This window comes from Grampus griseus (assembly GCF_964374135.1).
Source record: "Grampus griseus genome assembly, chromosome: 6".
NCBI lineage: Eukaryota > Metazoa > Chordata > Mammalia > Artiodactyla > Delphinidae > Grampus > Grampus griseus.
The window spans coordinates 48,803,802-48,828,514 of NC_139000.1; the positions used below are offsets into that span (position 1 = coordinate 48,803,802).

At 37.1% G+C, this 24,713-nt stretch overlaps 1 protein-coding gene across 1 annotated transcript in view; it reads right to left on the minus strand.

The window, feature by feature from the left end:
* SMC5 (structural maintenance of chromosomes 5) overlaps positions 1–22,926 on the minus strand; it is a 105,312-nt gene extending 82,386 nt beyond the window's left edge. The window contains exons 1-3 of the mRNA XM_082657095.1: positions 22,666–22,926; positions 17,557–17,698; positions 9,182–9,234 (exon numbers count right to left, since the gene is read on the minus strand). Of these exons, the coding sequence (XP_082513221.1) occupies positions 9,182–9,234; positions 17,557–17,698; positions 22,666–22,862 (392 nt within the window). The 5' untranslated portion in view covers positions 22,863–22,926. The remainder of the gene's footprint in view (positions 1–9,181; positions 9,235–17,556; positions 17,699–22,665) is intronic.
* Between the last annotated feature and the right edge of the window lie 1,787 nt (positions 22,927–24,713).

Here is a 24,713-nt window from a genome sequence, read left to right on the forward strand (position 1 = left end):
TCTCTCTCTCTCTCTCTCTCTTTCTTTTACCACACTACTGTCAAGGTGGAAATCAATACTAAAATGTAACAGGAAAATCACTACATTAGAATCTGAAACAACTTTTAATTTATGAACTCAAAAAGAAAATGAAGAAAACATTCACAACTGAAAAGTACGAAAATACAATATACCAAAATTTGGGAGATGGAACTAAAGCAATACTGAGAGGGAAATTTTTAACCTTAACTATTTATATCAGGGAAAAAACAAAAGACTGAAAACTAGTACAATAAATATCCATTTCAAGAAATTAGAATAAAAGAAACCAAAAGTTTAAAGAAGAATTAGTAAAGGTAAGAGTAAAAATTAATGAAACAGAAAGCAATGATGTTAAGACAGAAATAACAATGCAAAAAGTTAATTCACTAAAAAAGACTAATAAAACTAACAAATCAATTTTTTCCAAATCATGGAAAAAAACATGAATGAAAGAGGGGAATACAACTACAGAAGACACTTAGATAATATATATTATATATGAGACAACATAATACAAATATAATAAAGTTACATAAGAAGCTATTATTTAGCCCAATAAAATTAAAAGCTAAGATGAAAAATTTTTTTAGAAAAGTATAAACTACCATGATGATTCAAGAAATAGAAAAACTAAATAATCCACTATCATTAATAGTTAAAAAATTAAAAAACAAAAAAACTCGAGGCCCAGATGATTTTATCAGTAAGTTTAACCAAACATTCAAACAACAAATATTTCACAAACAAAATACAGATGTAAAAATCCTAAATAAAACATTAGAAAAGCAAATCTAGCAATGCAAAAATTATGACTATACTGCATTTATTCTAAAAATGCAAAACTGGGTGAATATCAGGAAATTAACTGAATTTAACAATTAAAATAATATGATCAATTCAATAGATGCTGATAAAATTCATTAGCTAGCCATAATTAAAAGAACACCAAATCAGGAACAAAAAGTAAATGGTATCAAGGAACCAAATAAATGGTATCTTCCAAAGTCCTACAACAAATACCTCATTTCACTGAAGCCACACTACCATTTTTCTGTTCCTCAGAAACAACAAATTTAATTCTGCCCTAGATGCTGAGCACAAACTCTTCCATCTGCCTGGAACACTCTACTCCCAGTTCTTATAGTTCTTATTTAGTTCTCAACTCATGAATATTCTCAACAAGCCTTTCCTGAACATTCAACAGAAATAAATAAAAGCACCACCTCCCCTAAACCTTGCCAAGGCCTACAATGAGCTAAATCTAATCTAAGTTCTTTGTCTTCATTTTACTCGACCTATCGGCAACACTGGACACATATCAATCCCTCCTCCTCAAGCCATTCGAGCCATTCAAAGTACTGCTTTCCAGGTACTATATTCTTCGGACTCACTAGCATTCTTCCCAGTTTCCTTTCCCTATATTCAGCCTCTAAATGCTGCAGTACAACAGGGTCTAGCTCTTAGACTTCTTTGCTTTGTATCTTCTCCCTTGGAGATTTCAATCACCCTACTGCCAACTCCCCAAACGTATTATCTTTGGCCCAGACTTCTCACCAAACGATAGGTTAAAAAATCCAATTGCCCATTCAACATTTCTACCTGAATGGCTATATAGGCATCTCAAACTTTACTCTGTATTTTACTGACCCTGAGAAGCATCTGTTTTTGTTATTGTTCTTTTCCATCTTAACATTTCTGAAACTGGGTTGCACATTTCAAACTGTGTCATAGTTCAGTTGGAAGCTGCATTTTACAAATGGTGCCATCTTAATTTGATGAAATATAATTTACTCCAAAATGACCTTCTGATCTTACTCTAAAACATCCTGACGCACGTTTCATTACCTCAGCTAACAGAAACTCCACTCTTAAGCATGCCAGATTATCTATATATGTACATGTCCTCTTCGATGCCTCTCTTTCACACCCTATATTCAATTTGTGAGCAAATCCCAAACTATTTTAATTTTCTCTTAGGGTTATTATTATTCATCACTACATTGGTATCCTTGCTTTTGCCTCTGTTTCCTATTTTTCACACAGCAACTTTAATGGTCTGGTTAAAATTTAAGTTAGATTATGTCACCTCTCTGCTCAAATCCTGGTGGCTTCCCATCTTATTCAAAATAAATGCAAATTCCTTACAGGTCTACAAGGCCTTATGAGCTGGCTCCCTCCCTGATATTTTCAGAACTTACCTTTTCCTGTTCAATGCAATCCAGTGACTCTAGGTACCACTTCAGAGTCTTAGCATTAACAGATTCTTCTGCCTGAAATGCTGTTTCTCCAAATATCTCCATGCTCATCCCCTTATTCTCTTCAAGTCTTTGTTCAAATAATACTTTCTCAGGGAGAACTTTCCTGATCACCTTATTCAATACTGTAATTTCCACTCTGGCATTCCCTATATTCTCTTCCTGCCTCTATTTTTCTACACAGTGCTTATCACCATCTAACATATTTTATTACCTATTTGTTTATGTCTCCTCTTCGCCTCTAACCATAAATTCCATGATGGCAGAATGCTGTATCCCCCAATGAACTAATAAATATTTGAAAAATGATTGCATAAATGCATGTCAGAGACTATTCTATCCACTGTTGCCTTCAATGGATATGTGGTCAGTTAATGCAGCCGTTCAACAGCAATGACAATTCCAACAACTAAAAATGAGCCATTTTGTGTCTGGTACTCTCAAAGCCACATGGACCCTAATGGAACAAGAGAGCACAACATAACCATGTTGAGTATGGGGAAAAGGAAATCTCCCCTTGTGCCAGACTTGGTAACAGAACTCTGGTTAATAGTCACTGGTTAGATTATTAGAGCAAGCAGCTACTGCACACCAAGTAGTTAACCTATTTAGATAACTAAGAAGACAACTGGGCTTTGGTGATTCAGGGTAGAAAGTCAGGAGTGCTTAAGACCTGCAGCCATCCATAATGGACTTTTGAAACTTAAATATTAATACTTCCTCTGTATTTTATAAATATACCTGGCTTAGTATATTTTTTCAGTTTCAATATCTAGGAAACCATTGTGATCAATCAATGGTACCAAGGCTAACCCAGGAGTATCTTTGGCAACAGGCATACCTCGGAGACATTGCGAGTTTGGTTCCAGACCACCACAATAAAGTGAATACTGCAATAAAGTGTGTCACACGAATTTTTCGGTTTCCCAGTACTTATAAAAGTTGTTTACACTATACTGTAGTCTACTAAGTGTGCAACAGCATTACATCTAAAACAACAATGTACCTACCTTAATTAAAAATACTTTATTCCTAAAAAATGCTAACCATCATTTGACAATGCGGGGTTGCCACAAACCTTCAATTTGTAAAAAAACAAAAACAATGTATCTGCAAAGCACAATGAAACGAGGTATGCTTGTATTTTTTAAAATTGAGATATAATTCACATATCATACAATCCACCATTTTAAAGTCTACAATTTGATGGTTTTTAAAAAAATGGTGGTAAAATGTATAAAATTTACTAGTTTAACCATTTTCAGGTATACAGTTGAAAGACTGTGTGTAGCAACAACGGTTTTTAAATACATTCACAAGGTTGTGCAACAATCACCACCATCTAATTCCAGAATATTTTCATCTCCCAAAAGAGGAGCCCATACCTGTTAAACCAATCACTCCCCATTCTTTCCTCTCCTCATACCCCAGCTACCACTAATCTATTTTCTGTCTATGGATTTGCTTATTCTGGACATTTCATATAAATGGAATCATGCAACATGTATTCTTTTGTGTCTGGCTTCTTTCACCAAGCATTATCTCTGCAAGGTTTACCCATGTTATAGGATCTATCAGTACTTCAATCCTTTTTACGGCTCAATAAAATGTCATTGTATGGATATATCACATTCTGTTTACCCATTTATCAGGTGATATACATTTGAGTTATTCATAATTTTCATTATTAAAATTAGGAAAAAGCTACTTTTGTGTCAATGAGCAATCAATCTCTAGAATAGTGACTGACCAAAGAATATTTGTATTTAATATTTGACAGATGCTGCCGAATAGGATATAGTGCCTGTACTCCCACAAACAGTGCACAACAGGATTCACTTTCCTATACCTTCATATGATTGAATTTTATTTTAAAAATTTTCTAAGCTGAGAAGAAAAGAATCCTCACCTTGATTTCCTTGATAACTAGTGAGGTGTAGCCTCTTTATATATTTACTGGCCATTTACTTTGCATTAAATTTCTTTGCTTATTTTCTATTAAGTGGTTTATAATTTTTACTGACTTGATGAAACATTGGTATTTTGATAATTTTGAGACATGTACATGCTATCTGTACTGAGAATGTTTCCTCCCATCTGTCACTCATTTTTAACTATGGCACCATTATATTTAGCTAGATTTCTATGGAGCCTAAATTTCTTATTTTCCTTTATTTGTTTATTTTTTTCGAGGCAAGGCTTTATTGCGTCTAATGCTGCAGCATAAGGGGGTGAAAACAAGAGTCAGGTGCCCATGCTCACTCCACAAGAGGAGCTGCTTGGGTCCTTAAAATGGGTAACAACAGGGGCAGGTACGTGGGTTGGGCAGGAGGTACAGCTTAGGTAACCTGTCCACTGCCGTGGTGGTGCTTTGTGCAGGGATTATGCACAATGCCCTGCTTTTGCTCCTGGCACCTCAACTGGTTTGTGGCTTTTTTTTAATCTTATTGTTCATAACTGCCCCAACTGCCATGTGTGCAGTTATTTTTAGTCCCTTACAGTTACTTTGTATTCTGTCGCTTCAGGGGAAGTTTGTCCAGGTTCAAGTGCTCTGGTAAAGGGTCCCAGGTACCCAGCCTATCTCAAGTGGAGACCTGCTGTTCTCAGCCTAGCTTTCCTCGTGATTTGGCAGAGGCCGTGTAGTTCCAGTCATCAAAGCCTTCTCTTCCTTAGAGCTCTTCCTATCTTCCTTTATATTGTTATTGGCTATCCTGTTCTACTTAGAAAGCCCCTCCCTTTCCTGAGATTTAAAAAATATTCTACATTTTTCCTATCATTTTCAAAGTTACATATTTTTTTCACTCAGCCTTTAACACATCGAGATTTTATTGATGTACAGGGTGGCTGATAAAGCTCTATATTTATCCATTTTAAAAATTAACAGCTAATTATTTCAACTCAATTTGAGTAATTTATACCCAATGCTTAAATTGCCACCTTTACAATAAATTAAATTTTTATGAGGAAAACATAGGAAGAACACTCTTTGACATAAATCACAGCAAGATCTTTTTTGATCCACCTCCTAGAGTAATGGAAATAAAAGCAAAAATAAACAAATGGGACCTAATGAAACTTAAAAGTTTCTGTGCAGCAAAGGAAACTACAAACAAGACAAAAAGACAACCCTCAGAATGGGAGAAAATATTTGCAAATGAATGAACGGACAAAGGATTAATCTCCAAAATATATAAACAGCTCATGCAGCTCAATATTAAAAAAACAAACAACCCAATCCAAAAATGGGCAGAAGACCTAAACAGACATTTCTCCAAAGAAGTCATATAGATAGCCAAGAAGCACATGAAAAGCTGCTCAACATCACTAATTATTAGAGAAATACAAATCAACACTACAATGAGGTATCACCTCACACCGGTAAGAATGGTCATGATCAAAAAACCTAGAAACAATAAATGCTGGAAAGGGTGTGGTGAAAAGGGAACCCTCCTGCACTGCTGGTGGGAATGTAAATTGATACAACCAGTATGGAAAACAGTATGGAAGTTCCTTAAAAAACTAAAAATAGAACTATCATACGACCCAGCAATCCCACTACTGGGCATAAACCCAGAGAAAACCGTAACTCAAAAAGACACATGCACCCCAATGTTCATTGCAGCACTATTTACAATAGCCAGAACATGGAAGCAACCTAAATGCCCATCGACAGATGAATGGATAAAGAAGATGTGGTACATATACACAATGGAATATTACTCAGCAATAAAAAGGAACAAAATTGGGTCATTTGTAGAGACGTGGATGGATCTAGAGACTGTCATACAGAGTGAAGTAAGTCAGAAAGAGAAAAACAAATATCGTATATTAATGCATATATGTGGAACCTAGAAAATGGTACAGATGAACCAGTTTGCAGGGCAGACATTGAGACACAGATGCAGAGAACAAACGTATGGACACCAAGGGGGGAAAGTGGTGGTGGTGGTGGTGGGGGTGGGATGGATTGGGAGATTGGGATTGACATATATATGCTAATATGTATAAAATGGATAACTAATAACCTGCTGTATAAAAAAATAAATAAAATTCAAAAAAAAATTCTTATATACATTTAGAACTGTTCCTATTTTCTCCATTCTGCTCCTCTAATTTTCTGTACGAATTCCATACTATTAACAGCTTTATTAACTAGACAGCCACATGTGAAAGAATGAAATCAGGACATTCTCTAACACCATACACGAAAATAAACTCAAAATGGATTAAAGACCTAAATGTAAGGCCGGATACTATAAAATTCTTAGAGGAAAACACAGGCAGAACACTCTATGACATAAATCACAGCAGTATCTTTTCTGGACCCACCTCCTAGAGTAATGAAAATAAAACCAAAAATAAACAAATGGGACCTAATTAAACTTAAAAGCTTTTGCACAGCAAAGGAAACCATAAACAAAACGAAAGGACAACCCCCAGAATGGAAGAAAATATCTGCAAACAAAGTGACCAACAAGGGATTAATCTCCAAAATACACAAACAGCTCATGCAGTTCTACATCAAAAAAACAACCAACCCAATCAAAATATGGGCAGAAGGTCCAAATACACATTTCTCCAAAGAAGACATACAGATAGTCAAAAAGCATATGAAAAGAGCCCAACATCACTAATTATTAGAGAAATGCAAATCAAAACTACAATGAGGTATCTATCACTTCACATGGGTCAGAATGGCCGTCATCAAAAAGTCTACAAACAATAAATGCTGGAGAGGGTGTGGAGAATAGGGAACCCTCCTACACTGTTGGTGGGAATGTAAATTGGTACAACCACTATGGAGAACAGTACGGAGGTTCCTTAAGAAACTAAAAATAGAATTACCATATGTTCCAACAATTACCATACATCCCACTCTTGGGCATATATCCAGAGAAAACCACACATGCATATTTGAAAAGATACATGCACCCCAATGTTCACTGCAGCACTATTTACAACAGCCAAGACATGGAAGCAACCTAAATGTCCATTGACAGAGAAATGGATAAAGAAGATGTGGTACATATATGCAATGGAACATTACTCAGCCATAAAAAAGAATAAAATAATACCATTTGCAGCAACATGGATGCACCTAGAGATAATCATACTAAGTGAAGTAAGTCAGACAGAGAAAGACAAATATCATATATCACTTTCATGTGGAATCTAAAAAAAATGATACAAATGAACTTATTTGCAAAACAGAAACAGACTCAGATTTCGAAAGCAGACTTAGGATTGTGGGGTGGGGGGGGACTTGGAAAGAGATAAATTAGGAGTTTGGGATTAACATATATACACTACTATATATAAAACAGATAATCAACAGGGACCTACTCTATAGCACAGGGAACTCTACTCAATATTCTGTAATAACCTATATGGGAAAAGAATCTGAAAAAAAATGGATATATGTATATGTATAACAATGACTTAGCTATATACCTGAAACTAACACAACACTGTAAATCAACTATACTCCAATATAAAAGAAAAATTAAATTTTAAGAAAAGGCTTATTTTACACTTTAACATCTGTTACATAAATGTCTTATTCATGATTCTACTTTTCAAGACCTCTTGGGTTTATTCTTCCCGATGAACTTTATAATCAACTTATAAATTTACCTGTTGAGACTCTTATTGGAATTATATCAGATTTATACATTAGCTTGGAAAGGACTGACATGTTAATGGTGACTACAAATTTATATTTTTAGAACATAATATGCTTCTCCATTTATTCAGGTCTTGGTTTTGTATCCTTCAGTAAAATACCACCATTATATTTTAATAAGTTGAGCATAACCTCTTTAACTGTTTTCTTCCATGTGTGCCTATTTCTCATCTCTACATAAATTCTAAAATTTTCAACAATTTTTGAATAAAGATCACTTCCTCATTTCCTATAAAGTATTAGATAATCTTTAAGAGCTATTTCAGCTAAGAAAATTCAATAACTTTCTATAAACACTCCAAAAAACAACACTCTAAAAATCACCTAAAGGATGTACATGTTCATATATAAAAGACAAAGTATCTGCACCAAGGATGGTCAACTGGTTTCATCTTGAAGAGTAACTCTCATCCATCAGAAATGGCTGCCAAGAGTGGTAAACTCAGAACATCTAGGTTTAAGGGAAAAGAACACCATAATGAATTATCGATTTCTACCATGAGGGAGGGAATGGAAAATGGTGACATAAATGCCAAGTATCTGCCATACATGAAGTTCACCAAACTACTAACAGTGGTCGTTTCTGGAAGTGGAATTATGGCAAGAAGGCTTTCATCTTTTTACACTCCTACATTGTTTGCATTTTTTTAAACAAGCAAATATTTTGCTTTCAAAATCAGAAAAAAGAAAGCTTAAGTTTGTAAAAAATACTGCAACTTCTTAATGAATATTTAATAGTGGTATATTTCTATTTCATTATCTCCCATAAATTTCTAATTTCCTTAAGAATTTTTCCAGAAGAAAGTTCTTACAATTCAGGTTTTAAAAGATGCATTAAGGGACTTCCCTGGTGACGCAGTGGCTAAGACTCTATGCTCCCAATGCAGGGGGCGAGGATTCAACCACCGGTCGGGGAACTAGATCCCACATGCACGCCGCAACTAAGAGTCCAAATGCCACAACTAAGGAACCCGCCTGCCGCAACTAAGACCCGGCACAACCCAAATAAATAATAAATAAATATTTTTTAAAAAAAGATGCATTAAAAAAAAACAAAACAAAAAACACCTTACCTCTCTAGATAAAGTATCCCTTAAATATTATTTCCAGTATCTATGCCACAATACTGTATTATTACTCTTGACTAGAGTCATCAGGAAAGCATGAACATAAACTAAGAAATTATGTAGGGAAATGTGGTGTTAGCACTTTTAACACTTACAATTCAATTTCAACCATGCCTTTGGAACATCCTCTCTTCACAAAAAAGCCAACCTAAGATATAAGAAAGACAAAGTGAGCTGTGTGATGACATTCCCAGGTTAACAATGAGCGACTTAGCAAAGTCATCATTATTTGTCAGATTCTTTCAATAACTACTCTGTACATTCATTCCCATCACCTTCTAATTGCACCCTTCCCAGATTTAGACTCCTCCATTGGTTCCACTCACAGATAGTCATCATCTAAGTTACCATTTATTGAACCTTCTATGTGCCTAATAGCCTCTTACAAAGTTCATGACAGAGCCAGTAGGTAGTGCAGAGCAAGGATCTGAGCCCAGGTAGCCCAGCTCCAGACCCTGGGTACTTCTATGGAGTTGCACAGATTAAATATTATTAACAATCACTCTAAAAGTACTCATCCTGTTATTAATTAGGATACACCTACCACCCAGCACTTAAAAAAAAGAGCAATAAACGTAGTAAATACAATTTAAGTAAGTACAATTTATATAGTATAATAGACATATTTAAGCTAGTTTCTATATATTTGAGCATAAGTATGAAAAAAGACCCTGGGCCTAAAAAAATCAGATTGGATCTTAAATTAGGCTGTAAGTAAGTAATACTTAAAAAAAGGCAAAAACTGCACCTTGCAAACAATTGTCTTTTTAATAGTGATGATGACAATTATAACCACAACAGTTAACATTTATTTAGCATTACTAAATGTTTCTGTGCTAAGCACTTTATATACAATTTTCTCATTTAACACTCATGAGCAAAGTTATGAGCTATATGTTATATCCATTTTATAGATTATGAAAGTGAAACCCAGAAATATGAAAAAGCCTGTTCCTGTAACAAGAAAGTACAGCTTAATGATCAAGAGTACAGGCTTTACCGTGTCTAGTTCAAATCTCAAGTCTGCCATATGTAAGCTGTTTGACCTTAACCAGGTTACTTAGCCTCTTGTTTCAGTTTCTTCATAGATAGGGAAAACAGTGGCATTTTTGTAGGAGTGGGTCATCTACTCATTAGCTTGCAACAATTAAAATACTTCGTACCAAATGGAAGAAAAGATCAGGAGGAAGTTTTTATTATAAAGTATCTGTACAGGTGGTACAGAACATGCTTGTACTAAATTTTTATGTTAGCATTTAAATAGAAATACTACATTAAAATGGTATTTTTGCTAAGAACTTGGACATCCCCTAAACACAAGGTCTGCAATCTGTCATCTAAGAAACACTGCACTGCACTCCACAGCTTCCTTTAAAAAGCCTACCACTCAAGGGTGAGGAGAGATGTGTCTTCTTTATGACACAAATAAATAGGAAGATTGGTGAACATTGTTACAGCCCAATCCATTCTGACCATACAGCCCTTGGAGCACAATCCAGCAGACCATTACACAGAGATAAGGATTCAATAAATGATTTCTGAAAATTACATATCAGGAATTCCCTGGCGGTCCAGTGGTTAGGACTCCGTGCTTTCACTGCCAACAGCCGGGGTTCGATCCCTGGTCAGGGAACTAAAATCCCACAAGCCGAGCAGTGGGCAGTGCGGCCACAAAACAGACAAAACTACGTATCAATATTTATAAAAATCTGAGTGGGTCCTTGGAAATTATCTACCCCAACCCGTTCTTTGAAATAAAGAAAAACTGAGTTCCAGACAAATGACTAAGGTTACAAAGCCAATCATTAATAAAGCAGTATCTTTTCTACCTCATAAATGCCTCCCACAGAGCATTAAAAAAATCATATTTTGAATACGTTATTTATAATCATAAGGGGTGTAAAACTCAATCTTGTAACCTACATTAAATTTTAAGCCTGGCTAAGAAACCTGTAATATCATTTTGATAATATCGTAATATTTACAACAGTTTTAGAAAAATGAATCACTTCAAGTTTTAAAAATATTTTACAGTGAAGTAACAACTCAACTTTTAGACTTTTTTAAAAAAATTATTTTATTTATTTTTGGTTGCTTTGGGTCTTTGTTGCTGCGCATGGGCTTTCTCTAGTTGCGGTGAGCAGGGGCTACTCTTTGTTGCGGTGTGTGGGCTTCTCATTGCGGTGGCTTCTCTCGTTGTGGAGCACGGGCTCTAGGCGCACGGGCTTCAGTAGTTGTGGCATGTAAGCTCAGTAGTTGTGGCGCACGGGCTTAGTTGCTCCGCGGCATGTGGGATCTTCCCGGACCAGGGCTCGAACCCATGTCCCTTGCATTGGCAGGCGGATTCTTAACTACCATGCCACCAGGGAAGCCCCTAGACTTTCTTTTTAAAACATGTTTTTATGTGAAATACATACCACACAGTAAATATGAACTTTATGCACTGTTTAAGAAATAACAAAACAACCATGTATCTACCTATTTAAGGAACTGATCACTACCAGTGTATCTGACATTCCTTAATTCACGCCAGCTATGTCCTTCTCTCTCGACAGATGTAATCTCTAAATTGATTTGCTGATAATTCTTTTGCTTTTATTTTTACTGTATAAATCTCCAAATATTAAATATATATTATATATATATTTGACCATTCCAGAAACAAATTCACATTACATGTATTTTTCTGTGATGGCATTTTTCCTTAAAATTCTGTTTTTGAGATTTAACCAATGAGCCAAAGTTTGCTTTTACTGTCATATAATATTCAATTTTATTTGACTATACTAAATTTTATTGCAAACAATGTTTCTATAAATATTTCCATAATTTCACCTAGTATAAATGGACACAAGCTTACTAAGGTACCTAGAAGTAGAATTTTTGAGGGACTGGATATAGGCATTTACAGATTTACTAGGTAATGCCATATTTTCCAAGGGGGTTGTACAAATTCATATTCCCGCCAAGAATGTATCAGAGTTCCCACTGCTTTATATCCTTATAAGCCACATGGCACCACAAGAATTTTTGTGGGTCTAATGGATGCACCATGCCAGGGTTAATTCGTTTCTCTGATAATTAATGAAGCTGAGCATATTTTCATGTATTTACTGGCTGTTTGGGGTGCCTCTTCTGTGAGACATCTGAGCATATCTTTTGCTCATTTATCTTCTCAGTTGCCATTATTTTGATTATGTAGTCTGGATACCAATCTTGTTATATGTGCTATATATATACCTTCTCTCATTTGTAACTAGTCTTTTCTCTACAAGGTGTCTTTTGATGAACAAAAGTTCCTTAATTTTACTGTAGTTGAATTTATCAACCTTTCCTTTGCAGTCTATATTTTTATTTAAGAAATTCTTCTTTAATCTGAAGTCACAAGGATATTTTCTTCGACTACCAATCTTTTCCAGAAACTTTCTGTTCAATCACATTTAGATCTTTAATATACCTGGAACTGATTTTTGTTGTAGTGTGAAGAAAGGACTCAATTTCATTTTTTCCTATACCAATAAGCAACTGTCTCAGTAGTATTTATTCATCTCTTCCCCACTCATCCACAGTGTCAGTTCTGTCATAAATCAAGTTTTTACTAATCATGGCTTTGTATCTGGGCTCTTTATTCTGTCACATCACACTAGTCTATCCTACACCAATACCACAATGTCTTAATTTACTATAATTTTGTATTGTCTTGATATCTGATAGGCAAGTTTTTCCATTTTGTCCTATTTCTTTAGAAGTATCTTAGCTATTTCTGGCCCTTTATTCTTCCACCTAAAATTTAGAGTCAGCTTGTAATTTATATAGACAATATAGGGATTTTGACTGGAATGACATTTTTATATTAGATCTTCTTGTCCATTAATACAGTGCATCTCTCTAAACTTCAATGTTTTTAAATAAAAATTGTAATTTCTGCATATAGGTTTTACATGTCTTTTATTAATTTACTGCTATGAAACTTGTACTTTTGTGGCTGTAATGTCCATTTTTAATTGCATTTTCTGGTCTTTGTTAGTATATAGAAATGCAATTGATTTTTGTTATACAACTTTTTTTGGCAGGGTCTCAGTTTTTATTTCTAATCTGATAATTATTTTTAAGTTTATTATTGTTTTTGTTTTCGTTCTTGCGGTACACGGGCCTCTCACTGCCGTGGCCTCTCCCGTTGCGGAGCACAGGCTCCGGACGCACAGGCTCAGTGGCCATGGCTCACGGGCCCAGCCGCTCCACGGCATGTGGGATCTTCCCAGACCGGGGCACGAACCTGTGTCCCCTGCATCGGCAGGCGGACTCTCAACCACTGCGCCACCAGGGAAACCCTAAGTTTATTATTAATTCTAATCAATAGATATAACTCACAGAAACAAAAGGTTTTGGAGTCCTCAGTAAGTTAAAGAATGTAAAAAGGTCCTTGCCTTAGTCTGGGCTTCTATAAAAAAAATACCACAGGCTGGGTGGCTTTAACATTTATTTCTCACAAATCTGAAGGTTAGGAAGTCCAAGATCAAGGTGCCTACAGAGTCAGTGTCTGGGTTATACAATCTTATATCTAGTAATCCTGATAAATTTGCATATTGATCCATCAGGAGGCTTATCTGGAGTTTCTTTGTGGTTTTTATGCAGACACTCACATAATCTGTGAATGACAGTTTTCTTTCTTTCCAACATGTATCTTTTCTGTTCTACCTAGAACTGCCAGTACAATGTTCAATAGTAATGGTAGTAGGCAACCTTGACTTGCTCCTGAACTTGCTGTACATTTTCATAGATATCTTTTGTGAAATTAATAAAGGTCCCTTCTATTCCTAGTTTGCTAAGAGCTTTTAATCATACACTACTGTGGAATTTAACTGAATGCTTTTTCTCTATCTATTAAGATGACCATAGAGTTCTTCTCCTTTAAAATGTGGTTGATTCTTAGGAAAAAATTAACATAATACATCTCTCACTCCTTGAATAAATTCAATTTGGTCATGATGTGTTATGTACTATTAAATTCAAAATGCTACAGTTTCTTTTTTGTGTGTGATTTTTGCTTCTAGATTCATGAGTGAGACAAGCTTGTAATTTTTTCATTCTATCCTTGATTGATTTGGGTACCTAGGGTCACATTCTCTGTGTAAAATAGAAATCTACTGCTATTAGGACTAATCCACAATTGTCTTTGTCTTTCTCTATGAGAAAAAATTTACCAGCTAATTTATCTTTTCTACTTAGTCAGTTTTGATAATTTAAGTAGTTGTAGAAACATTTATAGTTACAACTTTTTAAAAATTTAAACTTGAGTGGCATAATGATTCTCATAATATTCTTATATAATCTTTCAAACCTCTGCTGCATTCTTGTAACACCCTCATGGTAGTCATCAGGGCAGTTCGTGAATATTCTGATTCTCCTTTCAAGCAAACGACTGCACTTGCTCTTTCTCTCTGATCCAAGTTATGGCTTCACGACATGCTTTGTCCAATGAAATATGAGCGCAACATATATATTTACTATTGAAAAATATTCACATATAAGTGGACCTGTGCAGTTCAAACCTGCATTCTTCAAGGGTAAACTGTATATACTGAAATGAAGATTCTATAAGGCTAAAGTACCTAAGTGACCACAAAGGGCCTACACTGGATAAGCAGCAAGAATTAATCTTTTGTATATTTAAACCACTTAAATTTGGGGATTTTCTGGATCACAATTTAACATATCTTAACTATTACTTTTTGCCATTCCTTATATTTTTTTCTTCCTTTCTCTCCCTGCCCCCAGAAGTTACTGATTTAAATAGTATTTTTGAAAAGCAATTTTTAGTTTTGTGGTTCCTACTGAATCATTGTTTATTATTTTATTAATTTCTGCTCTTACTTTTCAGTTTCTATTAAAATTTCTTCTTTGACCTGTGGATAATATAGAAGTACATGTTTCATTCTAAACAAATGGGAAAATTTTACTTATCTTCTTTATTATTTCTATCTTAATAGCACTGTGGTCAGAGAACATAGTTATGTGGTAGCAATTCTTTGATATTTTTTGATATTGCTTTATGGCTCAGTTTATGGTTAATTTTAAGAAATATTCCATTTCTGCTTAAAAAGAATGTATGCTCTACCAATTGTTGAGTGCAGTGTTTACAACATGTCCATTAGTTCAATCTAACTGTTGTTCATACCTTCTATACTCTTACTAATTTTTTATCTGATTGGATCTACTGATTACCACTAGCTCTTCCACTATAATTCTGGAGCTGTTAACTTGTCTTTAAGAACTCTGTGATTGTGCTTATATATTTTGGAACTAGATAATGTGAATTTAAGTTGGGAGCTGAATTATCTTCTTGCTGAACTGAAACTTTCTTCAATATTTAACGACCATCTTTATCTCTAAAAGTTCTTTTTTCCTTTAAATTCTATTTTGCCTGGTATAAATTCAGCTACACCTACTTTCTTTTGTATAATATTTGCCTGGTATGTATTTTTTCATCCTTTTACTTTCAACTTCTCCGTAGTTCTTTATTTTAGATATGCTTATTGTAAACAAAACAGAATGGAACTTTGTTTTATTTATGTACTCTGACTTTCTCATTTAACAAGAATGTAGAGCATTTTTTATTATTGTGAATGTATTTCCACTATCTTTTTTATGTTTTTTAATAATATCCTTTTCTATATTTCTCTTTCTTTACTCTTCCTCCTCCTTTCTTGAGACTCCTGGGTTGTTTGGGCAGTGGTTATTTTTTCTCTACTTCTCTCTTCCTACTTTAACCTTTCTTGTTTGGAGATTATATATTTCAATTTTTTTACTGGCTTACCCTAGAAATTTTAACATGCATATTTAGCTTAATAAACTCTGAAGCTAACCAATTATCTTAACTTCCTCCCAACAATACAAATTCAAAGAATACTTCAACTCTGATCACTTCCTTCCTGTTGTCCAGGAAGGACATGTAGTACTATCTTCTTTGATTTAAAAACTTGACAAATGAGACATTAGTATTATTTTACACAGTTTACTTCCCTACATGTTTACCATTTTTTTGCTCACCATTTCTTCTTACCTCTCAGACTTCCTTCTGGGATCATTTTCCTTCTTCCTAAATTATATACTTTCAAAGTTCCTTTATGAGCATCTCAAACTGTTCTTTTCTTTGCCCCTCTGTTTCCATTCTGAGACAATATTACTACTATGTTTGGTATTCTGGAATTTACTACAATGTGTCTATTTGTGTATTTCTTTCATTTACCCTGTCTGGGATACATTAGGTATCTTGAATCTGAGGATTCAAGTTTTTCAACATTTCTGGAAAATTCTTAGTCATTCTTTCTTGAATATTGCCTCTTCCTTAGTCCATTAACTATCAGGTCACAATCTTTATTTCACACTTTTTTCTCACTTTATCTCTATATTGCATTTTTAGAAAAACTGTCAAGTATTTTGGTTCACAAATTCTCAAATATGTCTGCTTTGTTGTTTTACCTGTCCATGAAGTTTCCCTCCCATGTACTGTTATTTTTTTATGTTCTATTTGATTCAAATTTACCTGATCAAATTTTTCAAATTTACCTGATCTTTTTTGTTACTTATTCTTTTGTTATACTTGCAATCTTCTTTCACTTCCTTAAATAAATTAAGTATTCCTAGTTTACATTCTGTGTCTACAAGCTTTGCAGGTCTGATTGTATAGTCTGTTGTTTTTGTTAGCTCTCATTTTTGGTGATTCATTTCCTCCTATGCTTTGTGATTTTTTTAGGTATGGATTCATGAATTTCTTAGAGCTTTATGTTGAGGACTGGATTGAGGATATTTTCCTTCAGAGGATTTGCATTTGCTTCTGCCTGAAGAGAGATGTTACTAACTGGGACCACTTTAAACTAAAATTACAATGTATGTGATAAGACTCGTTTGGAAGATCTTCTTTTTTTTATCTACTGTATTCAGAGCTAACAATGAAATAAGTAACCTCACTGTCCCACTTTGTGATTTTTTTTTTCTTCTGCTACATGCAGTGCTTGGCTTCTAGTTTTATCTTCTAACCCTTCTGCACCTTCAGGACCCCCAATCCTATGCAACCAATTCAAAGCCAGGCTTTAGGGTGCAAGGTAAAGCAAATGCCCCTGGGTAAACAACCCCAGAGCTTGTAGAAATCTTTAGATCCAAACTACTTTGTTTGTGCCCTTTGTAAACTTACTTCACCTTTCCACAAGCCCAGAAATACATTTAAAAAGATATATTTTACATTATTTCTAAGGTTGCAGGTGTTACATACTTGGAGAATTCTCTAGGTATATAGTGCACACTACTTCTGGAAATGGAAATCTCCCCACAGTGGCCCTGCCAACTTCATTATTTATATTCAAGCACAACACATTTGCTATACTCAAGGAATGGAGATATAGAAATTGATTTGTTACTAAAAGCAATTCATGGCTTTGAATTCTGTTAAAAAGTACGTATGTCAACTCACCTTATCTGCCCGTCCCATGAAAGCAGGTTTGCCTGCTAATCCAAGGCAAATGGCACACACGATGCTGGACTTCCCTGTTCCATTAGCTCCAATAATCATATTCAAGTGGGGCCCAGGAGATACTTCACAGATATCATATGTTCTAAATTATAAAGAGGTGATATTACTAAGCAGAGATAAGAAGTGAAGAATATTTTCTTACCAAAGCACTTTTTCTTCCTTTACCCTTATCATTACCTACAGGCTTCCTCAAATTCTTTTAAAAACCACCTAACCTTACAAATTTAATGTAAGGTTAATTTATAGGTTGTTAATAAACTAGAGGGAAAAAAATCTGTCAGTGGGAGAAATGAAAAATGATAATGTGTATCTAAAATAAGAACATTCATGGGAAAATAAGACTTCATGTGCTTTTTTTCAAATATTAAGTCTGCTGAATAAAGCAAAGTTTCATATTATTTACTCTTTAATAATTACAATACATGAGAGAGTACATCAAAGCTACTATACAAATAAGATAATTTTTAACCAAATTATATGTAAGTGAAGCCATGGCTCATCCTGAATCTGTGGATTTTACATTTATATTTCTCTTGAATTAAAATGCTTACTAGCAACTTCTCATAGTCAACCAAATTATTTCTATTCTAATTAGAAAACTGAAGATATATCAAGCCAATAGTTTAATTTTTATTATTACTTAAAAAATAACATCCAATTCCTTTAATATGCTGCCAGACATTCACCAAAGGATCTATTTTTAGTACAAATTCAAGTAAATTTTATTCCTATGGGAGGAAACAAGAGTGCATCATCACCAAGCACTTTTGTAACACTCCCTCATACTAGAAGGCAGCATGCTGTCCAGCACTCTACATGCAACAGTAGCATCTAATCCATATTAGTACTCCGGGACAGCTATGGCAAAATGTGAAGTGAACTCTGACTCAGATATCCTTCTACCTTGTCTTTGAATATTCTGAATTGGAACCCATAAATAATGTCCTGTTCCCACAGGGTTTCAGTTAGCTGCCAACTAATTCCCCAAGAGTAAAAAAAACCTTAGCCTGTTACCTGCTAAGTATTTAAATAATTTAACCAAGCACACTTTAACTTTAACACTCAAACAAATTAACAATTCTGAAATGCCATGTGGTAATAAAATAAATACAGGTGGTAAAGAGAGGTATTTTCTGGCAGGTTTCCAACCCCACATCTCTGTACAGCACCTATCTATCTATCTTTTCAGAAGCTTTATTCTAGTAACAGCTGAGTCTTAAAGCAATCCTTTACAACGGCTAAAATAAAACTAGTTTGGGAATTTCAGACATCTGGAAAAGTATCTGACATGGAACTTCTTAACCCAACACATGAAGCCCCATTCTATTAATACTGGAATTTCCTGATGTGAAATCTCTGTGTGACTGTCTTACTAAAATAGTAATGCAACTGTTATTTAAGCAAACAATAAATACAACAGGAAGAAGCATGAGAATTTCTGGCCTATACTATACACACAAATATTATAAACAGGAAAAACTGCCCAAAACAAAATAAAGCCTCTGCATTTTTTTTTTTTTTTTTTTTTTTGCGGTACACGGGCCTCTCATTGTTGCGGTCTCTCCTGTTGCAGAGCACAGGCTCCGGATGCGCAGGCTCAGCGGCCATGGCTCACGGGCCCAGCCGCTCCGCAGCATGTGGGATCTTCCCGGACCGGGGCACAAACCCATGTCCCCTGCATCGGCAGGCGGACTCTCAACCACTGCGCCACCAGGGAAGCCCAAGCCTCTGCATTTTAAAAAACCTTTCTGACTCTAAAATATGTTTACTGGGAATTCCCTTTTTGTGAGTTCCCTTTGCTCTGAGCTCGCCCTGAAAGAGCTAATGTCAGAGGCCCACCCTCTTCTCAGTCTACATACTTTGCCTAGTACTTCATGTATTCTCCATGGCCTCAGGTAGCATCTATATGCTGAAAGTCAGTCCAGATGACCTATATAGATGGAATTCCCACCTCAAGAACTCTATTTGGATAGAGTCACCTCAAACTTAACACATTCAAAATTAAACCCACCATCTTTTCCATCTAAAACCACTCTTATAGTCTCTTAGTGAAGGATATCATCATTCATCTCACTGCCCAAGTCAGAAACCTAGGCATTAGTTTTGCATCATCTTTGATTCTTACCATCTCCTTCACCTCTATCCACACTACCCACCCGCCCATCATCCAATCAATCACCAAATCATGTTGGTAGACAAGCAAATCTGAAATAACTTGTTTTAAAGAAAAAGAAGGACTTCCCTGGTGGCGCAGTGGTTAAGATTCCACCTGCCAATGCAGGGGACATGGGTTTGAGCCCTGGTCCGGGAAGATCTCACATGCCGTAGAGCAACAAAGCCCGTGCGCCACAAGTACTGAGCCTGTGCTCTAGAGCCCGCGAGCCACAAGTACTGAGCCCATGTGCCACAACTACTGAAGCCCACACGCCTAGAGCCCGTGCTCCATAACAAAGACAAGCCACCACAATGAGAAGCACGTGCACTGCAACGAAGAGTAGCCCCCACTCGCCACAACTAAAGAAAGCCCGCGCGCAGCAACGAAGACCAAGCCCAGCCATACGTTCATACATACATACATACATACATAAAGTTTTTTTAAAAAAAGAAAAAGAAAAAATAGGACCCTTCATAACTTAGCTCTAGCTCATTGTTTTCTACTTTCTATCTCCTTCCCCTATTCTCTAATAAGACCTCTATATTCTAACTATAATGAATTTTTCAGTTTCTTGACTATCTTATGCTTCCTTCTTTCTCCAAGTCTTTGCACATGCTATTCCTTCTGCCTAGAAATCTCTCCCCCCATTCTCGATCCCATTCGACTTGGTTAACTACCAGGAATCCTTCCTTTGACTACCCTCTTCCAGGCCATTTCGGTTCTCTAAGCCTACTCTTCCTACTTCATTCCTAAAACTCAAAGTCCTCTCATTGTAAAAATAAACAAAACCTCCCCTAGCTCTGCACTTTCCAGCTACCTTTTCTTTCTCCTCTTCACATCCAAGCTTTACTTCCTCACACTCATTCATTCTTCAATGACTGCAAAGTTTTCTGCTTCCACTACTTCAAAGTGTCAAAGATTTCCTAACTGCTAAATGCAGCAGGTTCTTTTCTGTCCTGTTATCTGACTTCAATGTAGCAGATGATATTTTTGAAGCGCTCTTTTTCCTTGGCTTCTTTGATAATACTCTCCCACGGTTCTCCTCTTACTTTCCTGAACAGTTCTTTCTTAGTCTGTGAGTTCTTCTGCTCGCCTTTAAATGTTGTCATTCCTCCAGGACACCGTACTCAGCCTTCTATTCCTATTTATATTCCCTTTTGGGCAATCTCAACCATTTCTGCAATTTCAACAATCACCTATATGCATGATTCTCAAGTCTCTCACCTCTCACATTTTCCTGTAAGCTCCAAACCCTTAAAACTACTGACTATAAAAGATCTTTAAGATGCCCCACAGGAAACTTCAATTCACAGGATCCAAAAGGCATTTATTATTATCCTCCCCAATTGCTCCTTCTGCATAGCACTATATATGACCAACTTGCCAAGGCAGAGACTTGAGAAAAATGCTCCATTCCTCCCTTACTCTCATGCCTCACAATTAATCTGCAGCCAAATCCTGTCAAATCTCTTATTTCTGATCCTACTTCCCACTGCTAGGTTCAAACCCTAATCATCTCTGCCTTCATATTGTAAAAGCCTTCTTGCCTACAATCTTGCACCCTTTCTAAATCATCCTTCACACTGCTTCCAAAGTAATATAAATCATATGTCATGCCCTGCTTAAAATGCATCCTGGCTGCCTACAGGATAAAGTTGGAATTCCTCAGCAAAGGAAACACAGACCCTCAACATCTGTCTACATCTTCAGTATCTACTCTGTCCACATACTAGCTCACATCCTATGTTCTAGCCATACTAAAATATTGGAAATCTCCCCAATATAGCAAACTGTTTCAGGCAGTTCCTTGCTCTTCCCTTAAGACTTTCATAACCCTCAGTACAAAGCCCTTCTCACAACTGTGGACGAAATTAATCATTTCATCCTTTGTGCCCGCACGGCATCATGACGCATATACATTATTATGGTAGGTACTTCATTTAATTATATTTATCTTTCCTGATTTGGATTCAAACAGCAATTCACCTACTTATTAGCTGTGTAAACGTCGGCAAATTAACCTCTCTAAGCTTATCAATGGAGGTGATATAAAGAGTTGTTATGAGGAATGAATGAGGGCACTGTGTAAATAAAGCACCTACTTCTATACCTGGCACATGATAGATGCTTGGGAAAAAAAATGTTCCTATTGTTACTGCAATTCTGTTTTCCCTACAGCGCTCTGTGAAAGCTTAAAAAAAAAGAAAAAAAAAAGGCCTTGATCAAACGAACTCCAAGGTGCTAAACGGATACACGGTATTTGTGTTAGAACATGCTTACTCAATTCTAAAGTGAGTATTATGGTTAGTTGTCTGAAGGGTAAGAAAGGAACCAGGGAAGAAAGCCAGATTTAAAGGAGTCAAGGGTCTGTTGGGAGGCGCAACAACTGAAAGTAAGGCTCAGTGTTCCTGTACATTTCAACCTCCATCCAGAACAACCTTCACCATCTTTGTACACCTGGCAACTGCCTAGTCCTCACGTATCTGCCGCAGCATCATTGCCACTCTGATTTAACTGTTGCAGCCTCTAAGTTCCCAGAACGCATAGTTTTGTGAATTACAGATTATGTCCTACCTTTCTAGGCCGTTACTCCCAGCGGGCGGAGATCTAATTCCTACTACTTCCAAGGCCCGCCATATGACGCCTTCAAGCAACGTTGGCATTAAGAATTTAAAAACCGTAACACACTACACACACGACTACCGCATCAACACACACGTCGATCTCCACGGCCCACAAGTAAATATCCTCACGGCAATCCCGGCAAGAATGTACTGTCAGACGCACAAGCCAGGCACACATCCACCCACCCGGCCCCGCACGCACTCAGCCCGCGCCCCCAGTGTGCGGGCCCGCTCGCCTCCCCCGCCGCGGCACGGCCTCCGGCCACTCACAGGAAGTTCTCCATAGCGATGCGGACGATAGAGCCTTCAACGAAAGGCCCGGACGACTGCAGCGGCAGTGGCGGCAGCGCCGCCGGTGGGGCCGAACTCTTTTTCTTGTTCGGGACTTCCGACGAGGGATCTCTCGGGAAAGCTCTCTTGGGGGCCAGGGGACTTGGGATGGACGTTTTCCTGCTCGGAGTCGCCATCCTGGCTGCCTCTCTTCCTGGCCGTGGCTTCCGTTCCCACAGACCCGCAGCTCCGACGCTCCAGCGCCCCACTCCCGCGCGAAGTGAGCGGCGCGCGACTCCCTCGCGAGCCCGCCCCGCGCCTGCGCAGTCCAGGCCCGTAGCGTCAGCGGGCATACTCCGCCCCTCCCACCGCCCTGTGCAGGGCCTAACCTGAGCCGGCGAGAATAGAGCGGCGGGGTTTGGGAACTCGCGGAAAGCGGATACGGGATTTTCTGCTCTGTATTTTCAGAGGTTTTGTTTGTTTTTAACTCAGAAAAAGATGTCAGTTGCATTTAGTATTTTGAAAGACTTTTCAGCGCTTCGAGGAAACAGATCCGGGAGGGGACGGAGGGCGGCGTTTGCGGTGGTACCTGGGTGGGCCGGGGTCCCGAGTGCGCCGGGACTCGCCGGTTTGGAGTCCGGCGAGTCTTCTTACTTTGCTTTCAATCAGGTCTCCGTGTCCAAAAAAAAAAAAAACCACAAAAGAAAAAAAAGACTTTTTCAAATGGCTCTATGCTTGCTTCTCCCCTAAAACATCGCGCTAGGGTCTCCTGCGCTCTCCAACAGATGGAACGACTACACCGCAAAGGTTCTCCTCATTGACTCTCCACCCCCTCGCTCCCTAATTCTCTATTAAGACTTCCTCGCCTGAGGTTTCTAGAAATCCCCGCTGGCGTCATTGAGCGGGTGCTTCCACTTAAACCTACTCACATTTATCTAGTTAACTCCCTTACTAAAGATGAGGTTCCCTGAGGTCTACATAGGTCTTCGCTCACTCAACTAATAATGTCTAATCTACGAGAGGCTGGGCTGTGGTACTAAGGGATCCAGTCAATGCTGCATGTCTCAGAGCTTACGTTCTGGTGTGTGAGACAGGAACAAAACAAGATAACCTACATATGATCAGGATAATTTCAGGCGGTGATAGGTCCCAGGAAGAAAAAACAGAATGAATGTGATGGAGAGTCAGGAAAGGCCTGTCAGAGGAAGTGATATTTAAGCTAAACCCTGAAGGAACACGAGCCAGGTGTGGAAATGAGAAAGGAGCATTCCAGGCAAGGACAGAGACTCTGAGGTGGGAAACAGTGGAATGAGGAACGAAGGGAAGGCAGCGTGGTTGCAGTGAAGTGAGCAAGGTTGCTTAGGGGAGCCTTGCCCATCATGCATTTTATTTTAAAAGCAATGGGAAGCCATTGGATGGTTTTAAGCAGGAGAGAGACGTGATCTGATTAAAGTTTTTAAGTGAGCACTCTGCTGATTCGACAGGGTCAAGCATGGGAGTGGGGAGGCCATTGAGGAAGCTATTGCAGTAGAACCCTGATTCCTGACTCCTGGACAAATGCTCCTTTCCCAGGCTCCTGCTTCTTCCTCTCACACAACTGAAATCTGTGCTCTCTAAAAGTTGTAACCAAAGAAAAGTAGAATAAGTTTTTTTAAAAAAAGTGAACTTGTTATTAGAAAATTTTAATACAAATTAAAATAAAGTAGAATACCTTTATAACTGTTCAAAAGGCAGGAAATAATTTAAAAAATAGTGTTTAGGAGGGCACTATCCTGTCATTTGCTACATTACTAGTACAAATTTTTTGAAAAGTGACTTGGTACCCTGCTTCAAGAGCCTTAGAAGAGTCAAATTCTTTGAAGAAATGATTACATTTAGGGAAACCTATCCTAATGGAAAAATAATGTAGGTGTAATGAGAGTTGAGAGCAAGGAACATATCTAATCATTTTATATCATCATTAGTTCTTTAGTGAACTACTCAAATTGTGCTCATAAACTTGAAAGTTGGGAAAGAGCCCCTGAACTTGTGATGACCCCATGAATGCA